Source organism: Heloderma suspectum, chromosome 8 (assembly GCF_057233095.1).
Source record: "Heloderma suspectum isolate Gila_16-S chromosome 8, 16-S_ref, whole genome shotgun sequence".
Lineage (NCBI taxonomy): Eukaryota > Metazoa > Chordata > Lepidosauria > Squamata > Helodermatidae > Heloderma > Heloderma suspectum.
In genome coordinates, this window is record NC_139465.1 from 10,345,217 (window position 1) to 10,362,908 (window position 17,692).

The following is a 17,692-nucleotide window of genomic DNA, read 5'->3' on the forward strand; positions in this document are numbered from 1 at the left end:
CTGCCTTTTCTTTGTCATCTGTTATCGTTTTGCCATCTTTATTTAATAGCTGAACAACCATTTCCTTCCTCTGCCTTTTACTATGCACGTAGCTGAAGAAAGCCTTTTTGCTGTTTTTAGCATCCCTCGCTAGCCTCAGCTCGTTCTCAGCTTTAGCCTTCCTGACGCCATCCCTGCAAGTCTGTGCTACCTGCCTGCACTCTTCCTTTGTTACTTGGCCTTCTTTCCACTTCCTATATGTGTCCTTTTTTGTTTTCAGGTCATCTCTAAACTTTTTGTGAAGCCACATTGGCTTCTTCTGTTGTCTTCCACCTTTTCTTCTTGTTGCAATTGTTTGTAATTGTGCCTTGAGAATTCCCTTTTTTAAAAGCTCCCACCCATCTTGGACTCCTTTTCTCGTTAGCGTCGCTTGCCATGGGACCTTACTGATCATTGTTCTGAGTTTATTAAAATCAGCTTTCCTAAAATCCAGCGTATGCGTTTGACTACACTCAGCTTTTGCTTCCCTTAGAACCAAGAACTCAAGTACAACATGGTCGCTTTCCCCCAGAGTTCCTGTAACTGCTACTTTATCCACTAAGTCATCTCTGTTGCTTAGGATCAAGTCAAGGATAGCCGATCCTCTAGTTCCTTCCTCTACTTTCTGTAGGAGGAAGTTATCTGCCACACAAGTCAGGAATTTCCAGGAGGGGCCATGTTTTGCAGAAATTGTCTCCCAACAAATATTGGGGAAATTGAGGTCCTGCATTACTACTACATCATGCTTCCTTGAAACATTGGCTATTTGCTTTTCAAAAGTTTCGTCTTTGTCTTCTCCTTGATTGGGTGGCTGGTAGTAGACTCCGACCACCAGGTTCCTTTTATTCTTTGCTCCATTTATTTTGATCCAGATGCTCTGGATGTATCTTAGAATCCAAGTCTGCATGTATAGCAGGGCTAGGTAACCTTTTTGGGCCATGTGTATAGCAGGGATATGTAACCCTTTTGGGTCATGGGCACATTTTGCAATTTGAGAAACTGTCCTGGGCACCACCACAAAATGGTTGCCATGGGAGCATGGCAAATGACAAGTAACCTGCTCAAAGGACTTAGGACAAGGCAATGCCCCAACCCACTAAACAACTCCTCTGGAGCCACAGTTTTCTGCATCAGCAGAAACCTATTTCACAGCAATTGACGTAGGAGGGGTAGGGTATCTTGGTGGATGCCAAGAAAGGTGTCTGGAGGAATATTAAAGCCCATGTTCACCACATTGCCTGCCCCTAGTGTATAGGAACAGAACACTTTATTAAAACAAAATGGTACGTGTGTTGGGGATACTCACAGAACTGTCAATTCCCAATGTAAGCAGCATGATGAAAAACACAATAGCCCAAAAAGTTGATCCTTTAAGAGTTGAAATAGCTTCTGGATAAAGGATGAAAACTAATCCAGGTCCTGAAAAAGAAGAAAATAAGGATGTTTGTTTCCTAATTCGTAAATGTAAAGCAAGTTTGATTAATTGATATGTATTATTGTTACTTGTCACCGTGTTTAGAGTAGCCTTCTGCTTATATCTCCTCTCTAGTTGAGATGCTTTCTTCCCTCCCCCATCCCCTTGGCATGAAAGGGTATGCATGCTGTGTTGTAATGTTTGTAATCTGTCTGTAGGTGGCACTGTAGCGTAGCCTGTTTGCACAGCTAATAACAACACTATAGCAACACATTTCTTAATTCTTTATGGCCACAAGGGAAAACATTTAATGTTTCTTCAGGACTAGGCAAAACTTATTTTACAACCAGGAGGAGAAGGGTGAGAGAAGTAGCTAGAACAGAAGAGAAAACTAGGAGAGAGAAAAAGTGGGGGAAGTAGTGCTTCAAAGCAGTGTAGAAGAGGTTTTGACCACAAATGTTTTAGTACAAATACAGGGCAGTATCCAGTGTTAGTCCTATGTAAAGGAGACTCACTGAAAAAAACATGGGAATTAAGTCAGTTGTGACTAAATGAAATCTCATTCATTTCAATGGGTATATTATGTAGGACTAATAGTGGATAGTACCCACAGATGTATAATGGATACAGACCAGAGAAATAAACCCCAGAGGGAACACACAGGCAATAGCAAGAAATTGTACCTCAAAGGGCACACAATTCTCATACATGTCTGTTTGACCTATTTAATCGACATAACTCCTTCAGTATTCTTGACTCAACAAGGATGTAGGTGTGCGGGCGGTTTGAAGGGTGGAAACAATTCAGTTTGGAGGGGGAAGGGAGAAGCCGTCTTACCTTCAGTGGCCACTTCTTGAATACTAACTTTATATTCATGAGCCATGTAGCCCAAGATAGAAAAGATTGCAAATCCCGAGATGAAGCTGGTGACACAGTTGATTGTACTGGTCATCAATGCATCCCTAAGAGAAATCAAGGGACGATGAAAGAAAGGGAGGAAACCCCTGTGCTGATAACATTGAAGAAATGAATTAAATGCCCTATTAGCAGGATCAAAAGCCCATCTGAGGTTAAAATCTTGTTGTCATCTCCCTCCCCCTCCAATTTACTGCCAGTAACTAAACCTTAGGAGAGATATTCCAACCTTCTAGAATGGGGAAACATTGCACAAAAGCCCAGAAACTACCAAATGGTGGTTGGGGGGGAAGGATTGTGGCTAAAGAAAGGAGTGTAGCCACCTGAGGAATCCAATGGTCATCTGGGGGAAGCTGCATTGGGACCCCAGGAGAGCCAGATTTGCCCCACTGGCCTGAGGTTCCCCATCATGGGTCTACAGTGACTGGTATCAGCTCTTCCTGGCTCTACCTGGAGACACCAAGGATTGAACCTGGGGCCTTTTGGAAGCAAAGCATGTGCTATACCACTTAGTTATGGCTCTTTGTTATGTCCCTGTTAGGGATGTGCACACAAGCAAAACTTGAACTTGGCAAAGTTCTCCAAATTCTACCTTGAAGCTAATTCTGTCTCGTGTCCGTATCAGCTTGTAATCTCTGTGTTGTCATTTTTCTTTTCGCATGCAAATCTGTGCATATTTTTCCTAATGTATGCATCAATTGTGCAGATCTTTGAGATGTGATTCAAATTTTCAAATGTACACATGCTGTCAAACACATTTTTGGGTGTCTACAAATCAAATTGCAAGCTTAGAAAAGTATGGACTCCAACTGCAGATTGAGTCTGTGCTTGGTTCAGGAGGTGCAAACTGGGTAAAATCTGATAAAAAATGAATTGAAATGTATGTCTCATATATCCCTAGCCCCTATCTCCTTGTATGGCAATGTACAATTAGAACTACGTGAATAATCTTCATATACCACACATTCCAGTGAAACTAGCTGTGTTTCACTTGTTTTTTGTTTGTTTGTTTGTTTTTACAGCAATAAAGATATGCCAGCTCCCAAAGTTATTCAATCCTCACCCTTATTCTCCCAGTATTTAAGCATTTTAGTTTCCTCATCTTTTAGTCCTGGTGTTTTAAATCTGGATTTTAAATGTCTGCATTGCTGCTAGGTTTTATTCTGGTTGTACTGTTATATTGTGGTATTACGTTTTCATATTTTATACTTTATGCTGCACTCTGTGGTTTTAATTTTTGTGAACTGCCCAGAGAGCCTCGGCTATTGGGCGGTACAGAAATGAAATGAATAAACAAACAAACAAACAAATAAATAAATGAGCTGCTTAAATACCAATTGTCTCATAACAGAGCCTCGTTTGGGAGGATTAAAGATAAAAATAATATTTTACAAACAGAACAAATTGCTCATTTCGGCAGAGAGCAAATGACACAAGTAAAACTGCAGAAGACAAGTTTAATAATTTCCAAACAATTTAACGCAGTTGTGACTGCTGCTTCAAGGGTTTTTTAATTATCCTTCCTCCAACAGATCCAGAGTTGTGTTGGTGTTGGTGGTTTTTTTCTTTTCTTTTGAGAAGTTCTATGGTAAATTTACTCAGATTACAGGATAAAAGCAATTATGGAGGAAACGGTTCTTTTTCTTTCCCTTTTTAAAAAGGCACACTTCCTAGTGATTGGTTGCGATTAACAGTAATCTAATTGTGAAAGGCAGATGGCTGTCATTTGGAGAGCCATGTGTGATTACAGGTGTCACTTCTGCTACACGATGATGGCCATTCATTATCACCCAGGAATACTAACAAGCAGATCTAAAGCTGTTGAAAGCCAGATTCTAATCTAGAGAGAACAAGCTAGCAGGCTGCTGAAACCAATATGTGGATTCTTTTTAGGCGCTTCAGCACAGAAAGTCTGGATCACATCTCCTCCTTGAATATACACAGTGGTCCAAACCTTTCTTTTTTCCTCAATAGCAGTTTAAGGAATTCCTGAAAATAGCGCAGCTTCCAGGTTTTGGAGGGTTCGTGGGCAAGTCACCCTCCCTCAGTGAGTCTGCCTTTTCACTAGGGATGTACGAAAGTCACTTACCTTTTCGCAGGGGTGATTCGCGGTGGGGGGGAGGCGCTCCACCTCTCCCCCCGAAATCCTAATCCGTCCGGCTCTGCTCCGCTGCAACTCCATTTGCATTCATGTTGCCGTGGAGCAGAGCCATTTGCGTTCATGTTTGTGGCCATGATAGGCTACGTAAATATTTACGTAGCCTATCATGACAAAAGACAGGGGCGCAAATGGCGGCCACTACGCCACTTGCGCCTATTTTTTTGCCGTGATAGGCTATGTAAATATTTATGTAGCCTATCACGGCAAAAAAACAGGAACGCAAATGGGAGCGGCTACGGTGGCTGCCATTTGCATTCCCTTTTTTTGCCGTGATAGGCTACGTAAATATTTACGTAGCCCATCACGGCCTAAATGGGGAAGCAAATGGCGGCCGCAGATGTGGCTGCCATTCGCAAAGCAGCGCGAATGGCACCAGGTAAGTGCTCCATTTTGCATGCCTTTCCTGGGGTGGTGGGGCGGGGGGCTTCGTTCCGCCACAGATTTCGGGGGGCCAAATGCACTGGTATTCGGCCTCACTGAGATCCGTGGCAGAATTCTCTGACATCCCTACTTTTCACCTCATTGTCATGAACCGCTATTTCTCCTCATCCTCTTCCACATCACGGCTTCCATTTGCTTGCTTGACAGGCTGACAGTCAGTGCGAAAGTAGGTGGTGGCATCTACTGCTCCTCCATCTCACCACCACTATTGTCTGAGCCAGAGGGAGAGGCCAGTGAGCAAGCAGATTTCAATGGTGAAGAGGAGCAACTTCAGGGGGCTCTTGTCAGTAGACCCCTGCTGGGGTGTGCAGCCTCATCAGGTTCCTGACCATGAAGCTACATAGTCTTGAAGCTAGCCCTGCCCTGAAAGCTACATGCTCTTATGTAGAAAGGTACCACATGCTGCCACTCTTGGACAGAGACTGCCTGACCACAGCCATCTATCCTGAACAATCACCTGCTACCACATGAGCCTAGGGGATTTCTACAATCATAATTGGAGGGCCTGCTCTGAATATGATTGCCATTGGAGATTAGGCTAGTGGAGAATGGGGAGAGGCCTTTCCAGTTGTGGTGGCTCAGTTTTGGAATGGTCTCCCCTAAGGAAGCTCACCTGGTACCAAATTTAATTACTTTCAGATGCCAAGCAAAGATCTTGCTATTTACACAGGCCTTCTAATCTTTTAACTTCTTTACTCCAGTAATGCTGCTCTCTGCTGCTTTTATTATTTTAAACTGTTCTGCTGGTTTAATACTATTTTGTATTTTTAAATGATTTACTACTAGTCCCCCCCCCTTGCATTTTAAGCTGCCTCGATGTTTTGTAAAATTGAAAAGTGGTTGTGGTGATGGTGGTGATGAAGGTGAGTAAAAAGAAAATGGTTCCACTGTAATAAGCTCCAAATTCTACTGCTTATAAAAATGATACCCACTTGAAGCTTGGAATCTATTATCTGCCTGATGGGCCAATGCACTAAGGTGCAGAGGCTTCACAAGGCAAGGTAGGACAAGGAAAATGTTGGGAATCTTTGCTGATCCCAGGCACTCCCCATCTGGATTTGGGCCAGAAAGACCAAGGAAATGTGTGGGTGCATGGAAGGTAAGTCTTAAGCAAGCACAATTTGTGACATTGCTCTACATTATTTATTATTATTGATCATGATATGTCTGTTAAGGTATCAGTCTTAGCTTCCAATTTCCTGGCTTTGTGTGACTTGATGCAATATAAGACAGCCTTAACTGTGATTTTAACTGGCAGGTGGGGGCAGGGAACCTCTCTCTGTGTGCATGATTCCTTATTTTTTTTAAAAAAAAATACAGTAACCTCAAGAATGAATACCTCCTTTCTGGAATGATATTATCTGATTTTTCTTCTCCTTTTCAGTTCTTGTATCATTAACATTAGGGGTTTAAAATTAATGAGTTAAGGAGTTGCACTGGTTACCAGTTGCTTTCCGGGCCAAATTCGAGGTATTGGTTTTGACCTTTAAAACCCTATATGGTTCCGGCCCAGCCTATCTCAAGGAGCGCCTCCAGCAACACCAGACAGGCTGCTTAACAAGATCAGCCTCAGATGGCTTTCTCTCTGTCCCATGAGCCAGGACAGCTAGACTGGTGAGGATGAGGAGAGGGCCTTCTCTGCGGTGGCCCCCACTCTGTGGAACTCCCTCCCTAGGGAACTCCACCATGCCCCCTCTTTAATGAGTTTCCACCACGGACTGAAAACTTGGTTATTTAGGCAGGCATTTGGGGTGGGTTAGGGTATTTTTAAATAATGTTTTAATGTATAATTTTACTGTTTTAAATTGTACTGTTGTACATCGCCCAAAGTGGCTGGGTGACCAGCCAGATAGGCGATTAAGAAATTTAATAAATGAATGAATGAATAAAATAAATAGAAATATTAAAGATGCACAGACAAGTTGACATTGCATGGATTACCTGTAACAGTTGTTGTCAAATTTATTATAGCTGGCAAAAGCAATTAAGACCCCAAAACCAGCCCCTAGGGAGTAAAATATCTGTGTGGCTGCATCAATCCATACCTGCATGAGAGTAGAGAAGGAAAATGCATGAGGTAGTAGCCAAATTTGGTAATTTCACAAGCAGCACGCACACATACATTCATTTTAATACACAGTCCCTCTCTTGATAAAGGTCACCATCAGGGTGACCAAGGCTGATTCAGTACCATAACCTGCTCAAAACCCAGACTGGAATGGTCTAGATAATCAGTATCCTCCAAGAGTGCCTGCAGTTGCTCCACCATGACCCATTCAAGTACCTTCCCTAAGAAGGGGGTAGTTGTCAAGTACTACTGGGTCCAGAATGGGTTTCTTCAGGAGTGGTCGCACTATAGCTTCCTGAAGGCCAGCAGGAACCACCCCTTCATGCAAGGATGTATTTACCATAGGGATGGTGGAGAATTCCTCCGCAGACTCAAATGAGGTCAGTTTCCAAAGATCCCTCTGGAATCCGCGGTGGAACACCTCACTTACCTCCACATCTGGAGGATTCCCCGTGGGATGGCACTCCGGCTCCGTAGTGTTTGTGATACAGTAATGGCGGCCGCCGTTACCATATTGCTGGGAGGAATACAGCTGCAAATGGTGCAATGGACACCACTTGTGGCTGTAAAGCCCTGAGTTTAACCTAATTGCAGCCATTTATGGCTCTATTTAGATTAAACTCAGGGCTTTACAGCTGCAAGTGGCGTCCACTATGCCATTTGTGGCTGTATTCCTCCCAGCAATATGGTAATGGTGGCTGCCATTACCGTTCTGCCAGTGCTACGGAGCTGGAGTGCGGCTCCGTGAAATCCTCCCCACGCGGAGCCGCTCTGGAGGATTCTGGGGGGGAGGAACAGATCGCCTCCCCCCCAGGTGGATTCCCCCATGGACCAGAAGGTAGGGAATCCGTCCATCCCTAATTTACCACTTCCTGGACCCACCTGGACATACCCCCTTGGCTAGCTTTTATTAGCCAAGAGGGGCAAGGATTGAGAGGGCATGTGGCCAGTCGCATTGCTGGAAGGAGCTTGTCACATCATCAGGCCACAGCAACTGAAACTGATCCCATAAAATTGAGCAGATGGTGGCATCAGACACATCGACTGGAGCTGCACTAACAGCATGAAGTTTGCTGTGGAAACAAACAATGTTTTTCAAGTGCAAAAAGGTCATAGCAGATCCTTGAAGGGTCCAGGGCTCCATTCACTGGAAAGAGTGTTAACAACACCTGGACTACCCAAAAGAATTCTGCTGAATGGCTACTCTTTGTTGCCCACACTGCCTGTGGAATAGATACTATTATGTACTCCAGAGCTTGCTCAGTCATCTTCACTTCTAGTCTTACACCATTTATGCTCTAGCTGATATCCAGTCTCTTTCATTCTCTGCAGCTCCTCAGTATACCAAGAAGCAGAGCCGGAGAGGGAAGTCAAGTACAATTGAATCAATAGCCCTATGCATCTCACCATTCCATAGTGAGATGAGGGGCTTTGGCTGGATTACCAGCTCTCTCCACTGGAAAACCCCCAAGAACATTAGCTACTCTGACAGCTTCTGCTGAAGAATGGCATATAAAGTCCACAATAAATACATAAATACCCAAGATATGATTTGAACTTAGAAATGAGGTGGTAGTGAATTCAGAAAACTTTAAAAGAAAGTCCTACTCCTCTACTTTAACTTTGGCTTATGTGCTGGACATACGTTCATGAAATAGTTGCTTAATCACATTATTTATTTGTTTAATTCACACATCCCCGAGGGGATCATGATCTTACTATACTCCACATGAAGCTTGGTGGGAGATTCAGGACAGATTAAAGGAAGGACTTCTTCACACAGCACAGATTTAAACTATGGAATTGCTAGCACAAGATGTAGCGATGGCCACCAATTTGGATGGCTTTAAAAGGGGGTTAGACAGATTCCTGGAGGAAAAGGCTATCAATGGCTACTAGTCTTGATGGCTATGTGATACCTCCAGTACCAGAGGCAGTGAGCCTATGTACAGCAGTTGCTGGGGAACATGGGGCACGAGGGTGCTGTTGCACTCGTGTCCTGCTTTTGGGTCCCTGGTTGACAGCTGGTTGGCCATGGTGTGAACAGAATGCTGGACTTGATGGACCCTTGGTTTGATCCAGCAGGGCTCGTCTGATGTTCTTATGAGGGCATCAGGGCAATAGAAGCACACTCCATTTTATTCCTATAGCCATGATGGTGCTATATTTTGAGCTTAAAATGCAAAAGTGCACATGCCAGAGTATTATTATTTTTAATCTGGGTTAGCAACCTCTTTTTTTGCGGGGGGGGGGGTGTCGCTCTAACGTATCAGGAATGTAGAAGCAGTTGTAAAGCCAGGCATGGAAGACAACCGATGGACTAGAAAGGACAGGCTAACCTGCTATACAATTTAACTGAGTAACACCATTCTAGGGATCCAATATTTCATTTTATATATGTTTTCTATTATAACTTCTTTTCACGTTATTTATATACAAAATGGCTAATGATTTTGCTTAAAAATCCCAGCATCAAACACAACCCAAAGAGGGATGTTTCTAGGCCTGGGCTCATCAGGTTCAAGTCCTGGATCTATTTCCCAGTGCCCCAAGTGTCCATTAGTACTAAGGGAATGTTTGTTATAAGATTAATTGCTCTCTCTCTCTCTCTCTCTCTCTCTCTGTGTGTGTGTGTGTGTGAGAGAGAGAGAGAGAGAGAGAGAAAGAGATTTGCAGAAGGGAATGTAGCTGGGGAGAGGAAAATATTAATCATAATCTGGGAGTGGGGTGCAAATTAATTGAAGGATTTATTTTATTGGGGTAATTTTGGTGAGAAATTTATTAGCTGGCTTTGCCTTCTGTGAAATTTAAATAAATCCTGATGATGATGATGATGATGGTGATGATGCAGATGTTATGTTTTGTGTCTTAGGGGCAAATGCCTTGCATTTTTTACATGCCTTGCAACACCCCTGCATCCAAAAACAATCAATTAAACAGATTAATAAGACCTCATGGTTAAGGCTGCAATCATATGCCCACTTACCTGGGAGTAAGCCCCATTGAATACAGTGGAACTTACTTCTGAGTAGACATGGATGGGAGACTGCCTGGGAATCAGGCTTCCTGCACTGAGCAGGGGGTTGGACTCAATGGTCTTGTAGGCCCCTTCCAACCCTATGATTCTATGTCTATGTACAGGATTGCACCATAAAACATGGATAAAACATGGAGCCAGTGTAGTGTAGTGGTGAGAGTGACGGCCTGGGAGCCGGGAGATCCGGGTTCTAGTCCCCACTTGGCCATGGAAGCTTACTGGGTGACTTTGGGCCAGTCACAGACTCTCAGCCCAACCTACCTCACAGGGTTGTTGTTGTGAGGATACAATGGTGAGGAGGAGGATAATGTAAGCCGCCTTGAGTTCCTTGCAAGAGGGAGAAAGGCGGGGTATAAATGCAATAAATAAATAAATAAATAAATAAATAAAACTAAAGGATAATAGATCCCAAAGCAGCAGTCAGTCAATCCATCACTCGAAAGATGCAATGCAGTTACCATCAAAAATCAAAGGTCTCCTGAAACAAAAGTGCCCACATAAACTCCAGAAGATGAGGTGGCATCACTACTGAAAAGGCCTCTCTTTTCTGCCCACCAGCCACCTCTCCATCAACAACGGGACATAGCACATGGCCTTCAAGGCTAATTTTAAGGCTCAATTAATGGAATCCTGTTCTTCTGCCTGATCCCCATTATTTAACACTCTGAATTAAGCTTACACTCTGTGCACTTGAAAATAAATCTCTCTCTGTGAGGGATTTATCATCATCGTCATCATCATCATGAGATACAACAAGCTACAGACCTTCAAATGTTTACTCTGCAGTAATGCCATGTATTGACTTCAGTGATGCTATTACTGCACAGTGCTGCTTTCCCAAACTATTTCTAGTTTGCTAAATATTTTTCCAAGAGGTGCCAGCCAGTCTCTCCCTCTAAGCTTTAGTGTCGCGTCGTTGAGAACATTCCTGCGGCATTTTGCTAATGCTTAATTCTTCCTTACATTACAGATAATAAACAGCAGATTTATAGGGTAAGGGAGAGAAAACAATTGGGATCCACCAACACTAAAGAACTTGCAGGAAGCTCCTTGTGGAGAACAATGAGGAAGAGAGTTACACTCTTCCTCACATCTCACATGTCACTGAATAGTTATTGTTGCTCCTTTTGTGAAATAGACATGTGATTTCAAACACTAGACGTCTGGGTAGCAACAATTCATTCATCCCTGCGGAGTCAATGAGATCACAACTTCCAGCCATAGGAGTTTTAAAGCCAAGGATTCATTACACATTGTTCTGTGCAGATCACTTCAAGAAGATATGGGCCATCTCCAGAGGATAACAATCTACAACATCTGCAGGGACGCAAAGACTGATATAGGGCCTACCATCCCAACAGCACCAGCTTCTCAGTTGGCATGGACCATCCAACAGGATCAGAATTTGGGGTGGGGTGGGGTGTATACACAAATATCTCGTATCTGCAAGATTAACGTGGCCCACTGAGGACCCGCTGCCTGACAGCCCCAACAATTTGGAGCCAGCACTGATGATCAGGGCATGTTTCGCCTTGAGAAGAGAAGACTGAGAGGAGATATGATAGTGATCTTAAAGGACTTGAAAGGTTGTCACAGAGAGGAAGGTCGGGATCTCTTCTCGATCATCACAGAGTGCAGGACACAGAATAGTGGGCTCAAGTTACAGGAAGCCAGATTCTGTCTGAACATCAGGAAAAACTTCCTGACTGTTAGAGCAATAGAACCATGGAACCAATTACCTAGGGAGGTGGTGGGCTCTCCCACACTGGAGGCATTCAAGACGAGGCTGGACAGCCATCTGTCAGGGATGCTTTGACTTGGATTCCTGCATTGAGCAGGGGGTTGGACTCAATGGTCTTATAAGCCTCTTCCAACCCTACTATTCTATGATTCTATGATCATGTATGGTCAGATCCAGATTTAGTCATACCTGTAATAGACCCATTGAAATCAATGGGACACAAGTTAGTCACAACTAGTTTGATTCTCATTGATTTCAGTCGGGCTACTCTCAATAGGACTAAAGCTGGATCCAACCCTTAGAAAAGACAGATCTGCCAAAACTGACAATTTCACGCCATGACTCCATCACAAGATAGAAAAGGGTTGTCTGCTGCTGGGAAATCTGGCCCTTTTGGGGACCTGATGGATTCCGGTGGCACCCCTGACTCGACTTGCATTTTGTGAGCCAAGCTGGTGGTTTGTTCCTGAAACTTTTTCAAAGGGGGAGGGCATAAAAAGGAATTTGCACAAATTGCAGCTATGATTTGTACAAATTGCTTGACGCAAATAATTTTTAAAAACTGGAAATCCATGAGCTGGCCCAACTCAATGCAAATCAAGTCAGGCCAGCTCACAGGAAAACAAGCCGAAGTCTGGGGGACCAAGCTGATGAAGGATTAGCAAGCTTCACCCCCCCCCCCGATGGATTTCTCCAACATCCCTAGGACAGATGCAGCAAGTTGTCAATAGAAAAATGGTTGCAGGAACATAGAACAGTCCTGCTGGATCAGAACAGAAGTCCATCTGGTCCAGCATCCTTTCCCCCACAGTGGCCAACAAGATGCCTCCAGGAAGCCCACAAGGAGGCCATGATGGCAACCCCCCCCCCTTCTATGTCCTCAGTGTCTGATCCTCAGACATAAACTGCTTCTGTCTCACTGCTATCACGGCTAATCAGAATGTGAGATTTGGAGTAGGGACAGGGGTGTTGGATGTCAGGCCTGCAGGTCAGATCTGCCTCTCCGGGGATCCCAATCCAGCCTTCCCAGGTTCCCCAGATGACCATGCCACCTTCCTCTGGCGCCACCTTTTTCACTAGCCACCAATCATTTTGTAGTTTCCTGGCTTGTGCATGTATTTTCCCCACCTTTCTAAAAGGTTGAAATGCTTTTTCTAAGGCTTAGTTATAGCAGTAGGAGCTTTAAGCTAAAATATGCTGGTATTTTGGCCACACACCCTTTTGCCTTTGGCCCCACCCCCTTTGGCCTTTGGCCTTGCCCACCACTGGAATGTGGCTGAAGGTATCTCCGAACTTGAACTTAGCCCTCATCCTAAAAGAGGTTCAACACCCCTACTGAAGTCACCCCTGAGGGGAGGGGCCATAGTGCAGTGTGATCGAGCAGGTTGTCCCAGGTTCAATCCCTGGCTTCTCCGGGTACAGCTAGGAGAAATCCTGCCTGAAACTCTGGAGAGCTGCTGCCAGTCAGTGTTGGCAATACTGGCCTATATGGGCTAATGGTCTGACTCAGGATAATAAGGCAGCTTTCTATGTTCCTAAGGGACGGACTGTAGCTCAGCAGTACAGCACTTGTGTTGCATGCAGTAGGTCCCAGGTTCAATCCCCAGCATCTCCAGGTAGGTCTAGGAAAGAATCCTGCCGGAAACCCTGGAGAGCTGCTGCCAGTCAGTGTTGGCAATATTGGTTAGATGGACCCACTTGGACTCAATATAAGGCAGCATCCTAAGAGTCACTGTGTATAGTCAGAAGTGCCCAGGCACATATATGGGACTCTCAGGATCTCAGCCTACAGCCAGTCAGGCCCAGCTTGCACAAGCATCTGTAATAAGTTACTTTAGGTTTAAAACTAGCGATTGCAAATTTGACTTGAACTGAAAAAGGAAGAATACTCCATTGCTCTCCAGAAATTAGAAATTAGAAATGCTCATCTAAATCTGGTGGGGGGGGGGATAGTGGTAAGAGAATGAGACATGTTCTCTGGATTGGATGCAGTCTTAGTCATGTGTAGAGTAGATCTATGCTTAGGGTAGTCAATGGGACAACTAATCATGACTGACTTCTATTGATTTCAATAGGTCTACTCTACGCATGACTAGGTCTGGATCCAACCATCCATGTGCAATAGCTAGAGTACATTCAGGGTACAATACCCTGTGTGGGTATTATGCATGCACAGCCCTATTGTGATCACTAGATGATGCTCCACCTTTGTGTGGACAATGGTGTCTGCCACAGAAGTTGGGAATCATTAGGAAAGCAATCAAAACTGGAACTGCCGGTATAATTATGGGTATGATCCAATGGTGTCCCAGCACCAGCACTGATTTCTTCATTTTATTTGTACCCTGCCTTTGTACCATAAAATGGCACTCAAGGCAGTTTACAGGCATAATTAAAATGTATCAAAACAATAACATAGATTAAAATACAATAAAAACATAATATTTTAGTTATTACATTTTTATACCACTCAGTAGCCAAAGCGCCTTGGTTTACACTAGTGACATTGCACTAATGTAAACCAGTGCTTGCTCAACGTAACTAGCACAAGCAATAAATCACTGCTTTTCCCCACCGTGCTAGTTACACTGTACAAGCATTGGTTTACGATAGCTCAACATCATTAGCACTGGGACACCATCGGACATGACCCAATGTCTTTATACTAATGTATGATGCAACCATACGCTGTCTACAGTTCTGGTCACTACTCCTCTCTAAGAATATTGCAAAGCTGGAAACAGGTACAGAACAGGGCAACAGGAATAATCAAGGGGCTGGAGAAACTCCCCTAGGAGGAAAGGTTATGTTTGGGACACTTTACTTTAGAAAAAAGATGAGTAAGGGGGGACATGATAGAGACATGTAAAACTGTGCATGTTAGACGAAGTGGACAGGGAGGGATTTTTCCTCTCTCTCTTCCTCTCTCACAGTATGAGAGCCCGGGGTTATCCCTCTAAGCTGAAAGATGCAAGATTCAAAACAGATAGAAGTTGAACAATGGAATTTGCTACGACCAAATTAGTGGTGGCCACCAATTTGGATGGCTTTAAAAGGTGATTAGAGAAATGCATGGAGGATGAGGCTGTCAATGGCTACTAGTCATGATGGCTATATATTAGCTCCAGTATCAGAGGCAGTATGCCTCTGTATACCAGTTGCTGGTAGGGATGTCAGAGGATTCTGCCACGGATCTCAGTGAGGCCGAATGCCAGTGCATTTGGCCCCCCGAAATCTGTGGAGGAACAAAGCCCCCCGCCCCACCACCCCGTGAAAGGCGCGCAAAACGGAGCATTTACCTGGTGCCGTTCATGCTGCTTTGCGAGTGGCGGCTGCATCTGCGGCCGCCATTCGCTTCACCTTTTAGGCTGTGATAGGCTATGTAAATACTATCATGGCTAACGCAGGGATGCCATTTGCGTCCCTGCGGAGGCTGTGAGTGACGGCTACATAAATATTTACGTAGCCTATCATGGCAAAAAAAGGGAATGCAAATGGCGGCCGCCGTAGTAGCCACCATTTGTGCCCCTGTTTTTTTGCCATGATAGGCTACGTAAATATTTATGTAGCCTAACATGGCAAAAAAACAGGGGTGCAAATGGCGTAGCGGCCACCATTTGTGCCCCTGTCTTTCGCTGTGATAGGCTCCGTAAATATTTACATAGCCTATCACGGCCAAAAACATGAACGTAAATGGTGGCCGCCATAGCCGCTGCCAGTTGCGTCCACAGGTTCCACACGCCTGCGAATGCATCCGGCTGGTGGCTCTGCGGAGTTGCCGCAGAGCGGAGCCGGCCGGATTAGGATTTCAGGGGGAGGCACGGAATCACCCCTGCGAAAAGGTGAGTGACTTTCGTACATCCCTAGTTGCTGGGGAACATGAGCAGGAAGGTGCTATTGCACTCATGTTCTCCTTATGGCTGTCCCATTGGGGCATCTGGTTGTCCACTCTGGGGACAGAATGGTGGACTAGATAGGCCTTTAGTCTGATCCAGCATGGCTCTTCTTCTGTTCTTCTGTTTTCTTTATTATGACTTTACCACAATTTCTCTTTCAATGTTAATCATAATGTGTAAGTGAACGTGGAAACTTACAGTGGCTTCTTTTAATCTTCTGAAATCAATGTTGAGGTATGCTTTGATTCCATCATATGCACCAGGCAAAGTCAGTCCATGGATTAACAGTACAGATAATACAACGTAAGGCAATGTGGCCGTTATCCATACAACCTATAAGACAAAATGGACACACGCACACACAAATATTGATTCATCTTTTCGTTGGCAAAGACTTGATTACTGCTATGGTCCCTTTGACTATTGCGTCATATCTCCTTATTTCATTGTGAGAAACGTCTATGGCAGCTACTAATATTCACATGAATATGGAAATCCACGTAGTAATCATAGTAGTTCTCTGTGCGTATAGCACCCACACAAAGACACGTAAATGGGGAACCATGTAAATAATATGTTTTTATGCGCTAATTCTGCTTCAGCCCCACACATTGCCCCATGGATATACATACACTGAGTCACACTCTTCTGCTGGCCATTCACATGCAACTCTCTCTCTCTCAGACATAAGAGGCCCCGTACAGCCATAACAGCATGTTTTGTTTGTTTGTTTGTTATGAGAATGAGTCCGTATGAGACTTAGGGTGCAATCCTATGCATGTTTAGATAGAAAAAAGTCCTACAACTCTGAGCATGAGTTGTAGGACTTTTTCTGTCTAAACATGCATAGGATTGCACCCTTAAGCTCTCATGCTTTGCCCTTCTGCTCTTTTGCGTGCATGAGGAGGAGCTTGAAAACTTCTCTTTCCATTTTTGAACTCACCAGAGTTCCCTGTTACATCCACACTCAGGAAACTCTGGTTCGGTCTAACTGTGGTTAGTAAAACCAGGTTCAAACCATGTTTAATACCCACAGACCAATTTATATATAGCTTTAAAGATAACAACCAGTACTTTGAATTGGAATGTAAGATCTATGAGCCAGGGCAAATTGGATATGGTTATTGGGGAGATGTCAAGATTAAATAAAGACATTTTGGGAGTCAGTGAACTGAAATGGACTGGAATGGGCCATTTCACATCAAATGACCACCAGATCTACTACTGTGGACAAGAGGACCACAGAAAAAATGGAGTAGCCTTCATAATTAATAATAAAGTGGCTAAAGCAGTGCTTGGATACAATCCAAAAAATGACAGAATGATCTCAATTCGAATTCAGGGTAAGCCATTTAACATCACAGTGATCCAAATATACGCCCCAACCACAGATGCTGAAAAAGCAGAAGTAGATCAGTTCTATGAGGATCTGCAGCACCTACTGGATAGTACGCCAAAAAAAGATGTTATTTTCATTACAGGAGACTGGAATGCTAAGGTAGGTATTCAAACGACACCTGGAATTACAGGCAAGCATGGTCTGGGAGACCAAAATGAAGCGGGACATAGGCTGATAGAATTTTGCCAAGACAACTCACTGTGCATAACAAACACTCTCTTCCAACAACCTAAGAGATGACTTTATACATGGACTTCACCAGATGGTTGACACCGAAATCAGATTGACTACACCCTTTGTAGCCAAAGGTGGTGGACATCTATGCAGTCGGTAAAAACAAGACCTGGAGCTGATTGTAGTTCTTAGGGATGGCGGAGAATTTCTCCACGAATCTCCGGGAGGCCGAATGCCAATGCATTCAGCCCACCGAAATTGCTTGAGAAATTCTCCGCCCCCCCCCGGAATGGGACTTACCTCTGTCAAATGTCCCTGGCACTGGCGGCTCCTGGCGGCGGTTTGGCGGCGGCCGCCGGTCTTCTGACCGGCAGCCGCTGCCACCATTTCCCAGTAAAAGACAACAACAACAACAAACGTGATAGGCT

The 17,692-nt window shown here is 44.3% G+C and overlaps 1 protein-coding gene across 1 annotated transcript in view; it reads right to left on the minus strand.

Moving 5' to 3' along the window:
- The window catches only part of SLC6A2 (solute carrier family 6 member 2), a 103,735-nt gene that overhangs the window by 24,998 nt on the left and 61,045 nt on the right, over nt 1-17,692 (minus strand). Inside the window, exons 5-8 of the mRNA XM_084812872.1 lie at nt 15,890-16,024; nt 6,891-6,994; nt 2,270-2,394; nt 1,325-1,437 (exon numbers count right to left, since the gene is read on the minus strand). Coding sequence (XP_084668998.1) covers nt 1,325-1,437; nt 2,270-2,394; nt 6,891-6,994; nt 15,890-16,024 — 477 coding nt within the window. The remainder of the gene's footprint in view (nt 1-1,324; nt 1,438-2,269; nt 2,395-6,890; nt 6,995-15,889; nt 16,025-17,692) is intronic.